Here is a 13277-nt window from a genome sequence, read left to right as displayed (position 1 = left end):
ACACAATCAAGTGATCCATCCTCTGTTGCCCATTCCCAACTTCTGGCAAACAGAGGCTAGGGACACCATCCCTGCCCATCTTGGCTAATAGTCATTGATGGACCTATGCATCAATGAATGAAAATATCTTGCCCTCACACTCCATCCCTTTGTTAAAAGTTTTGTGCTACTTGGAAGCAACTTTACCTTAAACTTGGTCTTAATATGGAATATCCTTTACTCAGCTGCTGTTTGCTATTCATTCACTTTTTGTTGCCAATAAAAGGAAGCATACTACAACATACGAAATTTGACAACAAAGAAAGAAAAAAATCCAGCAACTCTGGTACTTAAATGCTAATGAAATAAAAAGCCATATTTTAAACAACTCTCTTTTGGAAGTATACTAGTAATTCAGTGATAACACAACAGAAATGTCAGTAATATTCAGTTCTTTAAAAGCTCCATACGTTTGCAATACCAGAGAGATTTACAAATAAGAAAATGTTTTCAAAATAGCTTGGAAGCAACATGATCTCTGAGAAGTTTGACAATTGCAGCTGAAAATAATCTTATTTCTTGCAGATCAGCCTACGTGTTATTAGGAAGAGACAGGTATTAGTACAGTAACTCCTCACTTAACGTCCTCCTGCTTAACGTTGTTTCAAAGTTACGTTCCTGCTCAATTAGGGAACATGTTCGTTTAAAACTGTGCAATGCTTCCTTATGTTGTTTGGCTACCTGCTCTGTACACTGCATGTAAGATTTTGTGGAAGAGCAGCGACTTTACAAGGAAGCATTGCACAAGTTCCTCTTCTCCGCCTCCTCCCCCTCCCTCCCAGCGCTTCCCCCACCGCCAAACAGCTGTTTGGCGGCGCTTAGGACTTTCTGGGAGGGAGGGGAAGGAGCGAGGAAGTGTCACGTCTCCACTCCTCCCCCTCCCTCCCAGAAAGTCGTAAACCTGCCAAACCACTGTTTGGCGGCTCTTAGGACTTTCTGGGGGGTGGGGAAGGAGCGGGGATGCGGTGTGCTCTGGGGAAGAGGTGGGCCTGGAGTGGAGCGAGGACAGGAAGAGGCGGGCCTGGAGCATCCCCCAGCAAAGTCAGTGCCTGTTCTTCTCCAGGTAAGCTGCCACTGCTGCTGCGAAGGTGCTTCCTAGTGTCCTTGTCTACAGCGGGCTGTGCCTGTGTGGGGTAAGCTGGGGCACTTCCCAACCACAGTACCGTACAGTATATAATACCTTTTATCTGCCCCCCCAAAATTTCCTTGGAACCTAACCCCCGCATTTACATTAAATCTTATGGGAAAATTGGATTAGTTTACTTAAAGTTGCATTTTTCAGGAACATAACTACAATGTTAAGTGAGGATTTACTATAATGGGCTATTTGATCATTAGAAACATAGATAGCTTTATATGTTGTCAAGGTTCCTCCCCCACTCTGAACTCTAGGGTACAGATGTGGGGACCTGCATGAAAAACCTCCTAAGCTTATCTTTACCAGCTTAGGTCAAAACTTCCCCAAGGTACAAAATTTTACGCCCGTTATCCTTGGACTGGCCGCTACCACCACCAAACTAATACTGGTTACTGGGGAAGAGCTGTTTGGACGCGTCCTTCCCCCCAAAATACTTCCCAAAACCTTGCACCCCACTTCCTGGACAAGGTTTGGTAAAAAGCCTCACCAATTTGCATAGGTGACCACAGACCCAAACCCTTGGATCTGAAAACAATGAAAAAGCATTCAGTGTTTTACAAGAAGACTTTTAATAAAAAATAGAAGTAAATAGAAATAAAGAAATCCCCCCTGTAAAATCAGGATGGTAGATATCTTACAGGGTAATTAGATTCAAAACATAGAGAACCCCTCTAGGCAAAACCTTAAGTTACAAAAAAGATACACAGACAGAAATAGTTATTCTATTCAGCACAATTCTTTTCTCAGCCATTTAAAGAAATCATAATCTAACACATACCTAGCTAGATTACTTACTAAAAGTTCTAAGACTCCATTCCTGGTCTATCCCGGGTCAAGACGACTACAGACAGACACAGACCCTTTGTTTCTCTCCCTCCTCCCAGCTTTTGAAAGTATCTTGTCTCCCCATTGGTCATTTTGGTCAGGTGCCAGCGAGGTTACCTTTAGCTTCTTAACCCTTTACAGGTGAGAGGAGCTTTCCCCTGGCCAGGAGGGATTTCAAAGGGGTTTACCCTTCCCTTTATATTTATGACATATGTGATGACCGGGAGAACCGCAGGGTGACTTGCCTGCCTGTTGCAAAGGTTGCGGATCTCTTGAGACATCTAGATAGGTTTATGTGTAGTGCTGGGGAGGAGCTGGTGGTTGTGGTTCATGTAGGTACCAACGACACAGGGAAGGATAGGGGAGAGATCCTGGAGGCCCAAATTTAGGCTGCTAGGTAAGAGACTGAAGTCCAGGCCCTCTATGGTAGCATTCTCTGAAAGCTTCCAGTTCCACACACAGGGCCAGTGTCATAAATATAAAGGGAAGGGTAAACCCCTTTAAAATCCCTCCTGGCCAGAGGAAAAATCCTCTCACCTGTAAAGGGTTAAGAAGCTAAAGGTAACCTCGCTGGCACCTGACCAAAATGACCAATGAGGAGACAAGATACTTTCAAAAGCTGGGAGGAGGGAGAGAAACAAACGATCTGTGTCTGTCGGCACGCTGCTTTTGCCGGGGATAGAACAGGAATGGAGTCTTAGAACTTTTAGTAAGTAATCTAGCTAGGTATGTGTTAGATTATGATTTCTTTAAATGGCTGAGAAAATAACTGTGCTGAATAGAATGTCTATTTCTGTCTGTGTGTCTTTTTTGTAACTTAAGGTTTTGCCTAGAGGGGTTCTCTATGTTTTGAATCTAATTACCCTGTAAGGTATCTACTATCCTGATTTTACAGAGGTGATTCCTTTACTTCTATCTACTTCTATTTCTATTAAAAGTCTTCTTGTAAGAAAACTGAATGCTTTTTCATTGTTCTCAGATCCAAGGGTTTGGGTCTGTGGTCACCTATGCAAATTGGTGAGGATTTTTACCAAACCTTTCCCAGGAAGTGGGGTGCAAGGGTTGGGAAGATTTTGGGGGGAAAGACGTGTCCAAACTACGTTTCCCAGTAAACCCAGTTAGAGTTTGGTGGTGGCAGTGGATATTCCAAGGACAAAGGATAAAATTAATTTGTACCTTGGGGAAGTTTTAACCTAAGCTGGTAAAAGTAAGCTTAGGAGGTTTTCATGCAGGTCCCCACACCTGTACCCTAGAGTTCAGAGTCGGGGAGGAACCTTGACAGCCAGTTAGACAGGCAGAACTGCAGGGTCTCAATGCGTGGATGAGACAATGGTGAAGGGAGAAGGGGTTTAGATGTATTAGGAACTGGGGAAACTTTTGGGAAAGGGGGAGCCTACACAGGAAGGATGGGCTCCACCTAAACCAAAATGGAACCAGATTGCTGTTGTTTAAAATTAAAAAGGTTGCAGAGCAGTTTTTAAACTGAGGTCTGGGGGAAAGCAGACAGGGGCGGAGGAGCGTGTGGCTTGGACATCCCTTAGGGGAGGATCTATAAATGGAGATTCCCTATGTCCTAATAAGGAGGAGAGGATGGAAGATGATAAAATACAGGTTGGATCTGATGAGAAACAGTCAAAAGAAAAAAAGGTCCCATTCAATTACATCATGTAATGGCAGACAGTTAAAAAGTGACAAGTTTTTGAAGTGCTTATATACCAATTCTAGAAGTCTAAATAATAAGATGGGCAAACTAGAGTACCTCATATTAAATGAGGATATTGATATAATAGGCATCACAGAAACTTGGTGGAATGAGGATAATCAATGGGACACAGTAATACCAGGGTGCAAAATATATCGGAAGGACAGAACAGGTCGTGCTAGTGGGGTAGTGGCACTAATGTGAAAGAAAGCGTAGAATCAAATGAAGTAAAAATCTTAAATGAACCAAACTGTATCATAGACTCTCTATGGATAGTAATTCCATGCTTGAATAATAAGAATGTATTATAAGAAGAAGAATATATAAGGGATATATTACAGACCACCTGACCAGGATGGTGATAGTGACTGTGAAATGCTCAAGAGATTAGAGAAGCTATTAAAATAAAAAAAACAATAATAATGGGGGATTTCAACTATCCCCATATTGACTGTGTACATATCACTTCAGGAATGGATGCAGAGATAAACTTTCTTGACACCTTAAATGTCTGCTTCTTGGAGCAGTTAGTCCTGGAACCCACAAGAGGAGAGGCAATTCCTGATTTAGTCCTAAGTGGAACATAGGATCAGGTCCAAGAGGTGAATAAAGCCAGACCGCTTGGTAATAGCGACAATAATATTAAATTCAACATCCCTGTGGTGTGGAAAACACCACAGTGGCCCAACACTGTAGCATTTAATTTCAGAAAGGGGAACTACACAAAAATGCGGAGGTTAGTTAAACAGATATTAAAAGTACAACACCAAAAGTAAAATCCCTGCAAGCTGCATGGAAACTTTTAAAAGACACCATAATAGAGGGTCAACTTAAATGTATACCCCAAATTAAATAACATAGTAAGAGAACCAAAAAAGAGCCACTATGGCTAAACAACGAAGTAAAAGAAGCAGTGAGAAGCAAAAAGTGGAAGTTAAATCCTAATGAGGAAAATAGAAAGGAGCATAAACTCTGGCAAATGAAGTGTAAAAATATAATTAGGATGGCCAAAAAAGAATTTTAAGACCAGCTAGCCAAACACTCAAAAAGTAATAGCAATTTTTTTTTAAAGTTTTTTTTAAATCAGAAGCAGGAAGCCTGCTAAACAACTAGTGGGGCCACTGGACAATCGAGATGCTAAAGAAGTACTAAAGGATGATAAGCCATTGCGGAGAAACTAAATGAATTCTTTGCATTGGTCTTCAGAGTTGAGGATGTGAAGGAGATTCCCAAACCTGAGACATTCTTTTTAGGTGAGAAATCTGACAAACTGTCCCAGATTGAGGTGTCATTAGATGAGGTTTTGGAACAAATTGATGAACTAAACAGTAATAAGTCATCAGGACCAGATGGTATTCACCCAAGAATTTTGAAGGAATTCAAATGTGAAATTGCAGAACTGCTAACTGTCATCTGTAACCTATCATTTAAATCAGCTTCTGTACCAATTGACTCGAGGATAGCTAATGTAACACCAATTTTTAAAAAGGGCTCCAGAGGTGACCCCTGCAATTATGGGCCGGTAAGCCTGACTTCAGTACCGGGCAAATTGATTGAAACTATAGTAAAGAACAAAATTGTCACACACATAGATGAACATAATTTGTTGGGGAATAGTCAACATGGTTTTTGTAAAGAGAAATCATGCCTCACCAATCTATTAGAATTCTCTGAGGGGGGTCAACAAGCATGTGGACAAGGGGTAATCCAGTGGATATAGTGTACTTAGATTTTCAGAAAGCCTTTGATAAGATCCCTCACCAAGGCTCTTAAGCAAAGTAAGCAGTCATGGGATAAGAGGCAATCCTCTCATGGATTGGCAACTGGTTAAAAGATAGGAAACAAAGGGTAGGAATAAATGGTCAGTTTTCAGAATGGAGAGAGGTAAATAGTGGTGTCCCCCAAGGGTCTCTACTGGGCCCAGTCCTATTCAACATATTCATAAATGATCTGAAAAAACAGGTAAACAGTGAGGTGGCAAAATTTGCAGATGATACAAAACTACTCAAGATAGTTAAGTCCCAGGCAGACTGCGGGGAGCAACACAAGGATCTCTCAAAACTGGAAGACTGGCCAACAAAATGTCAGATGAAATTAAATGTTGATAAACGCAAAGTAACGCACATTGGAAAACATAATCCTAACTATACATATAAAATTATGGGGTCTAAATGAGCTGTTACCACTCAAGAAAGATCTTGGAGTCATTGTGGATAGTTTCCTGAAAACACCTACTCAACGTGCAGCAGCAATCAAAAAAGTGAACAGGATGTTGGGAATCATTAAGAAAGGGATAGATCATAAGGGAGAAAATATCATATTGCCTCTATATAAATCAATGGTATGCCCACATCTTGAATACTGCATGCAGATATGGTTGCCCCATCTCAAAAAAGATATATTGAAATTGGAAAAGGGCAACAAAAATGGTTAGGGTTATGGAACAGCTGCTGTATGAGGAGAGATTAATAAGACTGGGACTTTTTAGCTAGGAAAAGAGATGACTAAGGGGGCGGGATATGATAGAGATAGGGATATAAAATCATGACTGGCGTGGAGAAAGTAAATAAGGAAGTGTTATTGACTCCTTCCCATAACACAAGAACTAAGGGCCACCAAATGAACTGAATAGGCAGCAGATTTAAAACAAACAAAAGGAAGTATTTTTTCCACATAATGCACAGTCAACCTGTTCTGATCATTCCCGCGGGCATTGGCTATTGTCGGAAGACAGGATACTGGGCTAGATGGACCTTTGGTCTGACCCAGTATGGCCGTTCTTACGCTGTTCACCTTTTATTACAGGAGAAATCTTATCTTGAAGGGATACTGGGAGGTGGAGGGAATTTTCAACGTTTTGTTGAACATTGCAAGAATACTATGCTAATGATGTTTTCCATTATATAGGGGAATATATTTTTTGTTTCAGTATCTATAACAGTTTAGAGAAAAGGTTGGAAAATTATGCTGCCATTGTCACCTGAAACTGACTGAAATGTGTACATTTATTATACATGTAACAAGCTTTGAAGAGGAACACAGGTCAAGCACGATATACAAACACATACTTACTTTTCTGTTTGCTTATGTTGCTGCTCTTGAAGTGATACTAGAGACATCATGTGCTCAATCTGCATTTTCAGATCCTTGACCTCTAGCTTTAAATGGTAGCAGTGAAGATCTTTATGGAGCACCTTGAGAAATAAGTTACATAAAAAATATTATTTCAATTTCAGAGCGATACACACAAATTCAGTCTCAAAAAGATTTTAAGAGATTAGCCTGCAATACCTTGAAAAGTAGTTCTGCAATTCACCTACAACTTTTAATTTAATAAATCTTACAGAAGAAATAAAATTTAATTTACGTTAGCATTTCACTGCTATGTCTAACTATTGTCCTATAGTTTTCCATTCACAAACAGATTTGTGTGCTGGATGTAGTTAAGAGTACATATACATACAATAGCATATATCTTGTGTATATCAGAAATCATTCTAGTTTTTTTTTTATTCATGGAGTTTAAGGCCAGAAGGGACCACCAGATCATCTATTCTGACATCCTGTAGATCACAGGCCACCAACACCACCCAACACCTGAACACTAAATCCAAAACGAAAATTATACCAAAATAGTACAGCCCACAGGGGACGAAACTATTATGTGTCTCAGGCAGAGAATAGAAGGACTAAGGTGCACCAATGCCTGAGACCCTTGCAATGGCAGGGAAGTAACTGATATGCACCCAGATAATCCTGGCAAGCGACCCACACTCCATGGTGCAAATGAAGGTGAACCCTCTGCCCCTTCTCCGCCCCCAGGTCACCAATCTGACCTGGGGGAAAATTTACTCCTGAACCCATATGTGGTGATCAGTTAGACCCTGAGCATGTCAACAAGAACCAGCCAGTCAAGCACATAAGAGAGAGAGAGAGAGAGAGAGAATGATCAGTGACACCTCATATCACTGGTCCACCCCATCCAGGGTCCCATCTCTAGCTATGGACATTTCTGATGATTCAGGGAAAGGAGACCAGATAAAACTCTTCCTCTGTATCATGATGCCTCCCAACTTTGTATCATGAGCAAATTTCAGTAGCACACTCCCACCTTTTTGTCAAGGTCATTAACAAAAATATTAAATATGATTAGTCATAAGACTGATTCTTAAGGAATGCCACTAGTAACCTCCCTCCAATCCAATAGTTCACCTTTCAGCACAACCTGTTAGCCGGTTCCTTTTCCGCCCTAAAATTCGTGTTCTAATCACCATCTTCTTTAGTTACTAATAATTTCCCATATTGCACCATGTCAAATGCTTTACTGAAGTCCATGTATATAAGATGTTATGTACACACACATACATACACCCATACACATACACACACACATACATATATATCTATGTATGTATAGATAATTCCCTTATCTAAAAAAATCAGTTATTTTCTCAAAGAAGGAAATCAGGTTAGTCTGGCATAATCTACTTTTGGTAAACCCATGTTGCATTACATTCCTGTTACGATCTACCTCCATGAATTTAATTATTCTTTCCTTCAAAATATGTTCCAAAATCTTGCACACTACTGAGGTGAGATTAGCAAGTTTGTAATTGCCAAGATCACACTATCACCCTTTTCTAAAATATAGGTATGGTACGACATTAGCTGTTCAGTCACGTGGTACTGCCCCTGAATAGATAGATACATTAAAAATCTTTGCTTCTGGACTAGCAATCTCATGTGCCAGTTCTTTCAGCATTGTGGGAGGGAAATTGTCCCATTCCCCCAGCAGTAACATTTGGGATGAAAATTATAGCTATACCTAACATAAGTTTCATCCTTGTTCATGAATTTGAAGAGAAAGGGCTTATAATAAAAATCCTACACTCTAGTTTCAGTGACTCCTATGCTGATCACCAAGCCTGGAACTCCCTCCCTACACCAGTGTGCCAATACCTTCTTTTAAATACTTTAAAACTCATTTCTGAGTGTCCAATAAATCCTAACCCATGCCAGTAAAAATGTAGTATCACACTATTTTTACAAACTATGTTCTGTTCAGTCTTTTAAATGCCATCAGTGTGCTTACCACTGTACATAGTTAAATATTTTCATGAATGAGAAATAATTGCATTAAAACAATGCAATACATTCAGACGGGGCAGAAGAACTGCTGTATTTGTGCAAGGAAGACTAAACCAGTTGACACTGCTCTAATCAGCACTGGAGGAGTCTTCCATAACTAAAAAAATTCCAGGAAAAAATTTGTTCCCAACTATTATAAGCATGTTTGAGTACAATGTCTGAAATCTACCTTTGAAAGGAAAGTCCTTTTACCTGTGGAATATGGCCATCTTGTCCCAGGAGGCGCATTTCATTTTCAACACGATGCAGCCAATTAGTATTCTCCTCAAAGTGTTTCATCTCCTCTTCTTTCTTCTTCTGCACATGCAAACGACGAGTTTTAAGCATTGCGAGCCTATGATCCCGTTTACAAGTGGCCTGAAATACAACATATTAAATAATTTAATGGGAAACTACCCTGTAACGTTCATTGAGTTCTGTTATGAAAAAGACTTTGCAGGCTTCCATAATTGGGTAGATAAAGTCAAAACAATTTACACAGTCATTGATCTATGTAATATTTGTAAAGTAGCACACTCTTCCTAAGTGCACTACTGAAGTTGATTAAGTTGTTTTATATATTCTCACTCATAGTTCTTTTTCTCTGAAGTCTTTTCAATAGGACTTTTGAGATTATAGTAAATTGTTTAATACTCTTACAAAAATTGCATGTTTTAAAAAATTATTTAAAAGCCATAATGGTCAAACTATAGAATAGACAAGTTACACATACTTATATTATTCTTACAGGTAGCACTGTCTAGTTACTAGTAAACAAAGAATGAAGAAAAGAGCCAGGAATTCTTGAGTTCTAATCCTTGCTCCCCTAATGACAGCATGACTACATGTAGGGCTTGTCTTCACTACGAGCTAAATCAGCGCTACTGCAATTGATGCAGAGGCATCAATTTAGCGGGTCTGGTGAAAATGCAATAAGTCAATGAGAGAGCGCTCTCCCATTGACTTCAGTACTCCATCTCCCTGAGAGGTGGAAACTAAGTGGGCGGGAAAGCATCTACCACCGACACAGCACGGTGTAGACACCGCTGTAAATCGATCTAAGCTACGTCAACTTAAATTACATAACTTAATGAGTGTAACCTAGATCGACTTACCTCGTTAGTGTAGACAAGGCTGTAGGTATATAAGAAAGGAGCAGAAGGACAAAACCAAGAAAGTTTCAACTCGAATTCCTCAAACACTATCACTATTCTAAAAGTGGTGGAGGGGAGTGACCCATATGGTCACCAATGGTCACTGGAGAAACAGTCAGAAATAAATAGGATGAAATTCAATAAGGACAAATCCAAAGTACTCCACTTAGGAAGGAACAATCAACTGGAAATGACTATCCAGGAAGGAGCACTGCAGAAAGGGATCCGGGGGTCATAGTGGATGACAAGCTGAATACGAGTCAACAGTGTAACACTGTTGCAAAAAAAGGTAGGGCTGTCAAGTGATTAAAAAAATTTATCGCGATTAATCGTGCTCTTAAACAATAAAATACCATTTATTTAAATATTTTTGGATGTTTTTTACATTTTCAATATATTGATTTCAATTACAACACAGAATACAAAGTGTCCAATGCCTCACTTTATATTTATTTTGAATACAGATAGTTGCACTGTAAAAAACACGAACCACCAAAAAAGAAAATCAACCTTCTGCTGGTGACATCCGACTCAGATGACGAAAATGAACATGTGTCGGTCCGCTCTGCTTTGGATTGTTATCGAGCAGAACCCATCATCAACATGGATGCATGTCCTCTGGAATGGTGGTTGAGGCATAGAGGGACATATGAATCTTTAGTGCATCTGGCATGTAAATATCTTGTGATGCCGGCTACAAAAGTACTATGCAAATGCCTGTTCTCATTTCCAGGTGATATTGTAAACAAGAAGTGGGCAGCATTATCTCCTACAAACTGTAACCAAACTTGTTTGTCTGTGTGCTTGGTTAAACAAGAAGTAGGACTGAGCTGACTTGTAGGCTCTAAAATTTTAGATTGTTTTTGAGTGCAGTTATGTAACCAAAACACAAAACAAAAACAAACAAGCAAGTAAGCAAGCAAGCAAAAAACAAACTACATTTGTAAGTTACACTTTCATGATAAATAGTTTGCACTACAGTACTTGTATGAGGTGAATTGAAAAATACTATTTCTTTTATCATTTTTACAGTGTAAATATTTGTAATCAAAAATAATATAAAGTGAGCACTGTACACTTTGTATTCCGTGTTGTAGCAGAAGTCAATGTATTTGAAAATGTAGAAAAACATCCAAAAATATTTAATAAATTTCCATTGGTATTCTATTGTTTAATAGTGCGATTAATCACAATTTTTTTGAGTTAATCGTGTGAGTTAACTGTGATTAATCGATAGCCCTAAAAAAAAAGCAAATGTCATTCTGGGATGTATTAGCAAGACACAAGAAGTAATTCTTCTTCTCTACTCTATGCTGGTAAGGTCTCAACTGGAGTACTGTGCCTAGTCCTGGGCTCCACATTTCAACAAAGATGTGGACAAATTGGAGAAAGTCCAGAGGAGAGCAACAAAAATGATCCAAGGTCTAGAAAACATGACCTATGAGGGAAGATTGAAAAACATGAGTTTGATTAGTCAGGAGAAGAGAAGATGGAGAGGGGACATAACAGTTTTCAAGTACATAAAAGGTTGTTACAAGTAGGAGGGAGAAAAAGTGTTCTCCTTAAGTTCTGAGGATAGGACAAGAAGCAATGGGCTTAAGTTGCAGCAAGGGCGGTTTAGGTTGGACTTTAGGAAAAAACTTCCTATCTGTAAGGAAGCACTGAAATAAATTGCCTAGGGAGGTTGTGAAATCTCCATCACAGGAGGTTTTTAAGAGCAGATTAGACAACCATGCGTCAGGGATGGTCTAGATCAGGGGTTGCCAACCAGAGCCTGAGAAGGAGCCAGAATTTACCAATGTACGTTGCCAAAGAGTCACAGTAATACGTTAGCAGCCCCCACCATCAGCTCCCACCCACCCCCGCTCCCAGGGCCTCCTGCCCACCAGCAGCCCCTCTGATCAGAGCGTATCCCTTCCTCCCCGCACCTCCCAATCAGCTGTTTTGTGGCATGCAGGAGTCTCAGTGGTAGGGGAGCGAGAGCATGGCAGGCTCAGGGGAGAGAAAAGGTGGAGTGGGGGCAGGGCCAGGGGTTGAGCAGTGAGCACCCCCCAGCACATTGGAAAGTCAGCACCTGTAGCTCCAGCCCCAGAGTCGGTGCCTATACAAGGAGCCACATATTAAGTTCTGAAGAGCCTCATGTGGCTCCGGAGTCACAGGTTGTCCACCCCGGTCTAGATAATACTTAGTCTTGCCTTGAGTGTAAGGGACTGAACTAGAGGATCTCTCAAGGTCCTTTCCAGTCCTATGATTCAATAAGGAGAGGACTATCAAGCAGCAGCAGCAAATGAGGCCCAGAGCAGAGCTGAGGCCCAGACTTGAAGGTATTAGTTATGGAGGCTGAAGACTGGGGCTTTAAGGGGCAGTATGCATGAGCCAAACAAAGAGGCAGCCCCATGTAAAGTGAACATGGCAAAAGGTCAGTAGTAGCCCAAGATTGGTTCACAGAATGCAGTACTCAGGACCCCAAACAAATTAACAACCCCAAACAAATTAACATTGATTTCACAAATGCTAGTTAAGGTAATCTTCATTCTCTGTTTTCACTTTCTCATTCTCTCAGCAATTCTTCTTTTGGACTGAGACTTTCCATGTTTTCAGCCCACAGTTTGGTTCCTACCTCCTGCCAGGATGGGGTCTACCTGAGCCTAGCATGGAGGTGGGGAAGGTTTGCATGGCACTCAACACTGCACAAACTCAGCAGCTGGATACAACAACAAAGAGAAAACATAAAACAAATTTTTCATAAATGAAAAAAGTCCTTTAAAAATAAGTGATTAAAAAAAACAAAAAAAACCTTTGTTAACACAGAGTTAAGGTTGCCTGGTGCTACCTCATGCCCATCTAGAAGAGAGAGTCCTCAAATTTGTGAAAACCAGGAAATACAGAATTAAGGTAAATGCCCACACAATCTTAATTCTGCTCCCCCTGAAGCTGGCAATAGGCATTGGAATTATCCTCATACACTCCAGCTGCATGCACTATGTTAGGTGTAGCTGTTTTGAAGAGTGAAGGAATAAATTGGAGCAGCTTGAATGAGCTGTGATTTTGATCTGAGCAGGCCTGGGTCTGAGTGCACCCCAGGTGTGTAAGCAAAGGAAAGAGGTACATATGTAGCTTGAGGTTCCAGTCTACATCTGGCCTGTGTTATACTGGAGATCAGATGATCATAATAATCCCTTCTGGCCATGGAATATATGGATCATCTCAGTGCAGAAATGTAAGACTGTGTCAGTAGCAGGGCACTGGGGCCTTCTTGCCATTGGTACTGTCAGCAGTGAGGTGGAATATG

General features: G+C 40.4%; 1 protein-coding gene across 1 annotated transcript in view; it reads right to left on the bottom strand.

Annotated features, from left to right (window-relative positions):
- KIF18A (kinesin family member 18A) overlaps positions 1-13277 on the bottom strand; it is a 108027-nt gene that overhangs the window by 39272 nt on the left and 55478 nt on the right. The window contains exons 10-11 of the mRNA XM_073350650.1: positions 9045-9209; positions 6777-6898 (exon numbers count right to left, since the gene is read on the bottom strand). Of these exons, the coding sequence (XP_073206751.1) occupies positions 6777-6898; positions 9045-9209 (287 nt within the window). The remainder of the gene's footprint in view (positions 1-6776; positions 6899-9044; positions 9210-13277) is intronic.

This window comes from Lepidochelys kempii, chromosome 6 (genome assembly GCF_965140285.1).
Source record: "Lepidochelys kempii isolate rLepKem1 chromosome 6, rLepKem1.hap1, whole genome shotgun sequence".
Lineage (NCBI taxonomy): Eukaryota > Metazoa > Chordata > Testudines > Cheloniidae > Lepidochelys > Lepidochelys kempii.
This window is presented reverse-complemented; position numbering and strand designations above follow the sequence as displayed.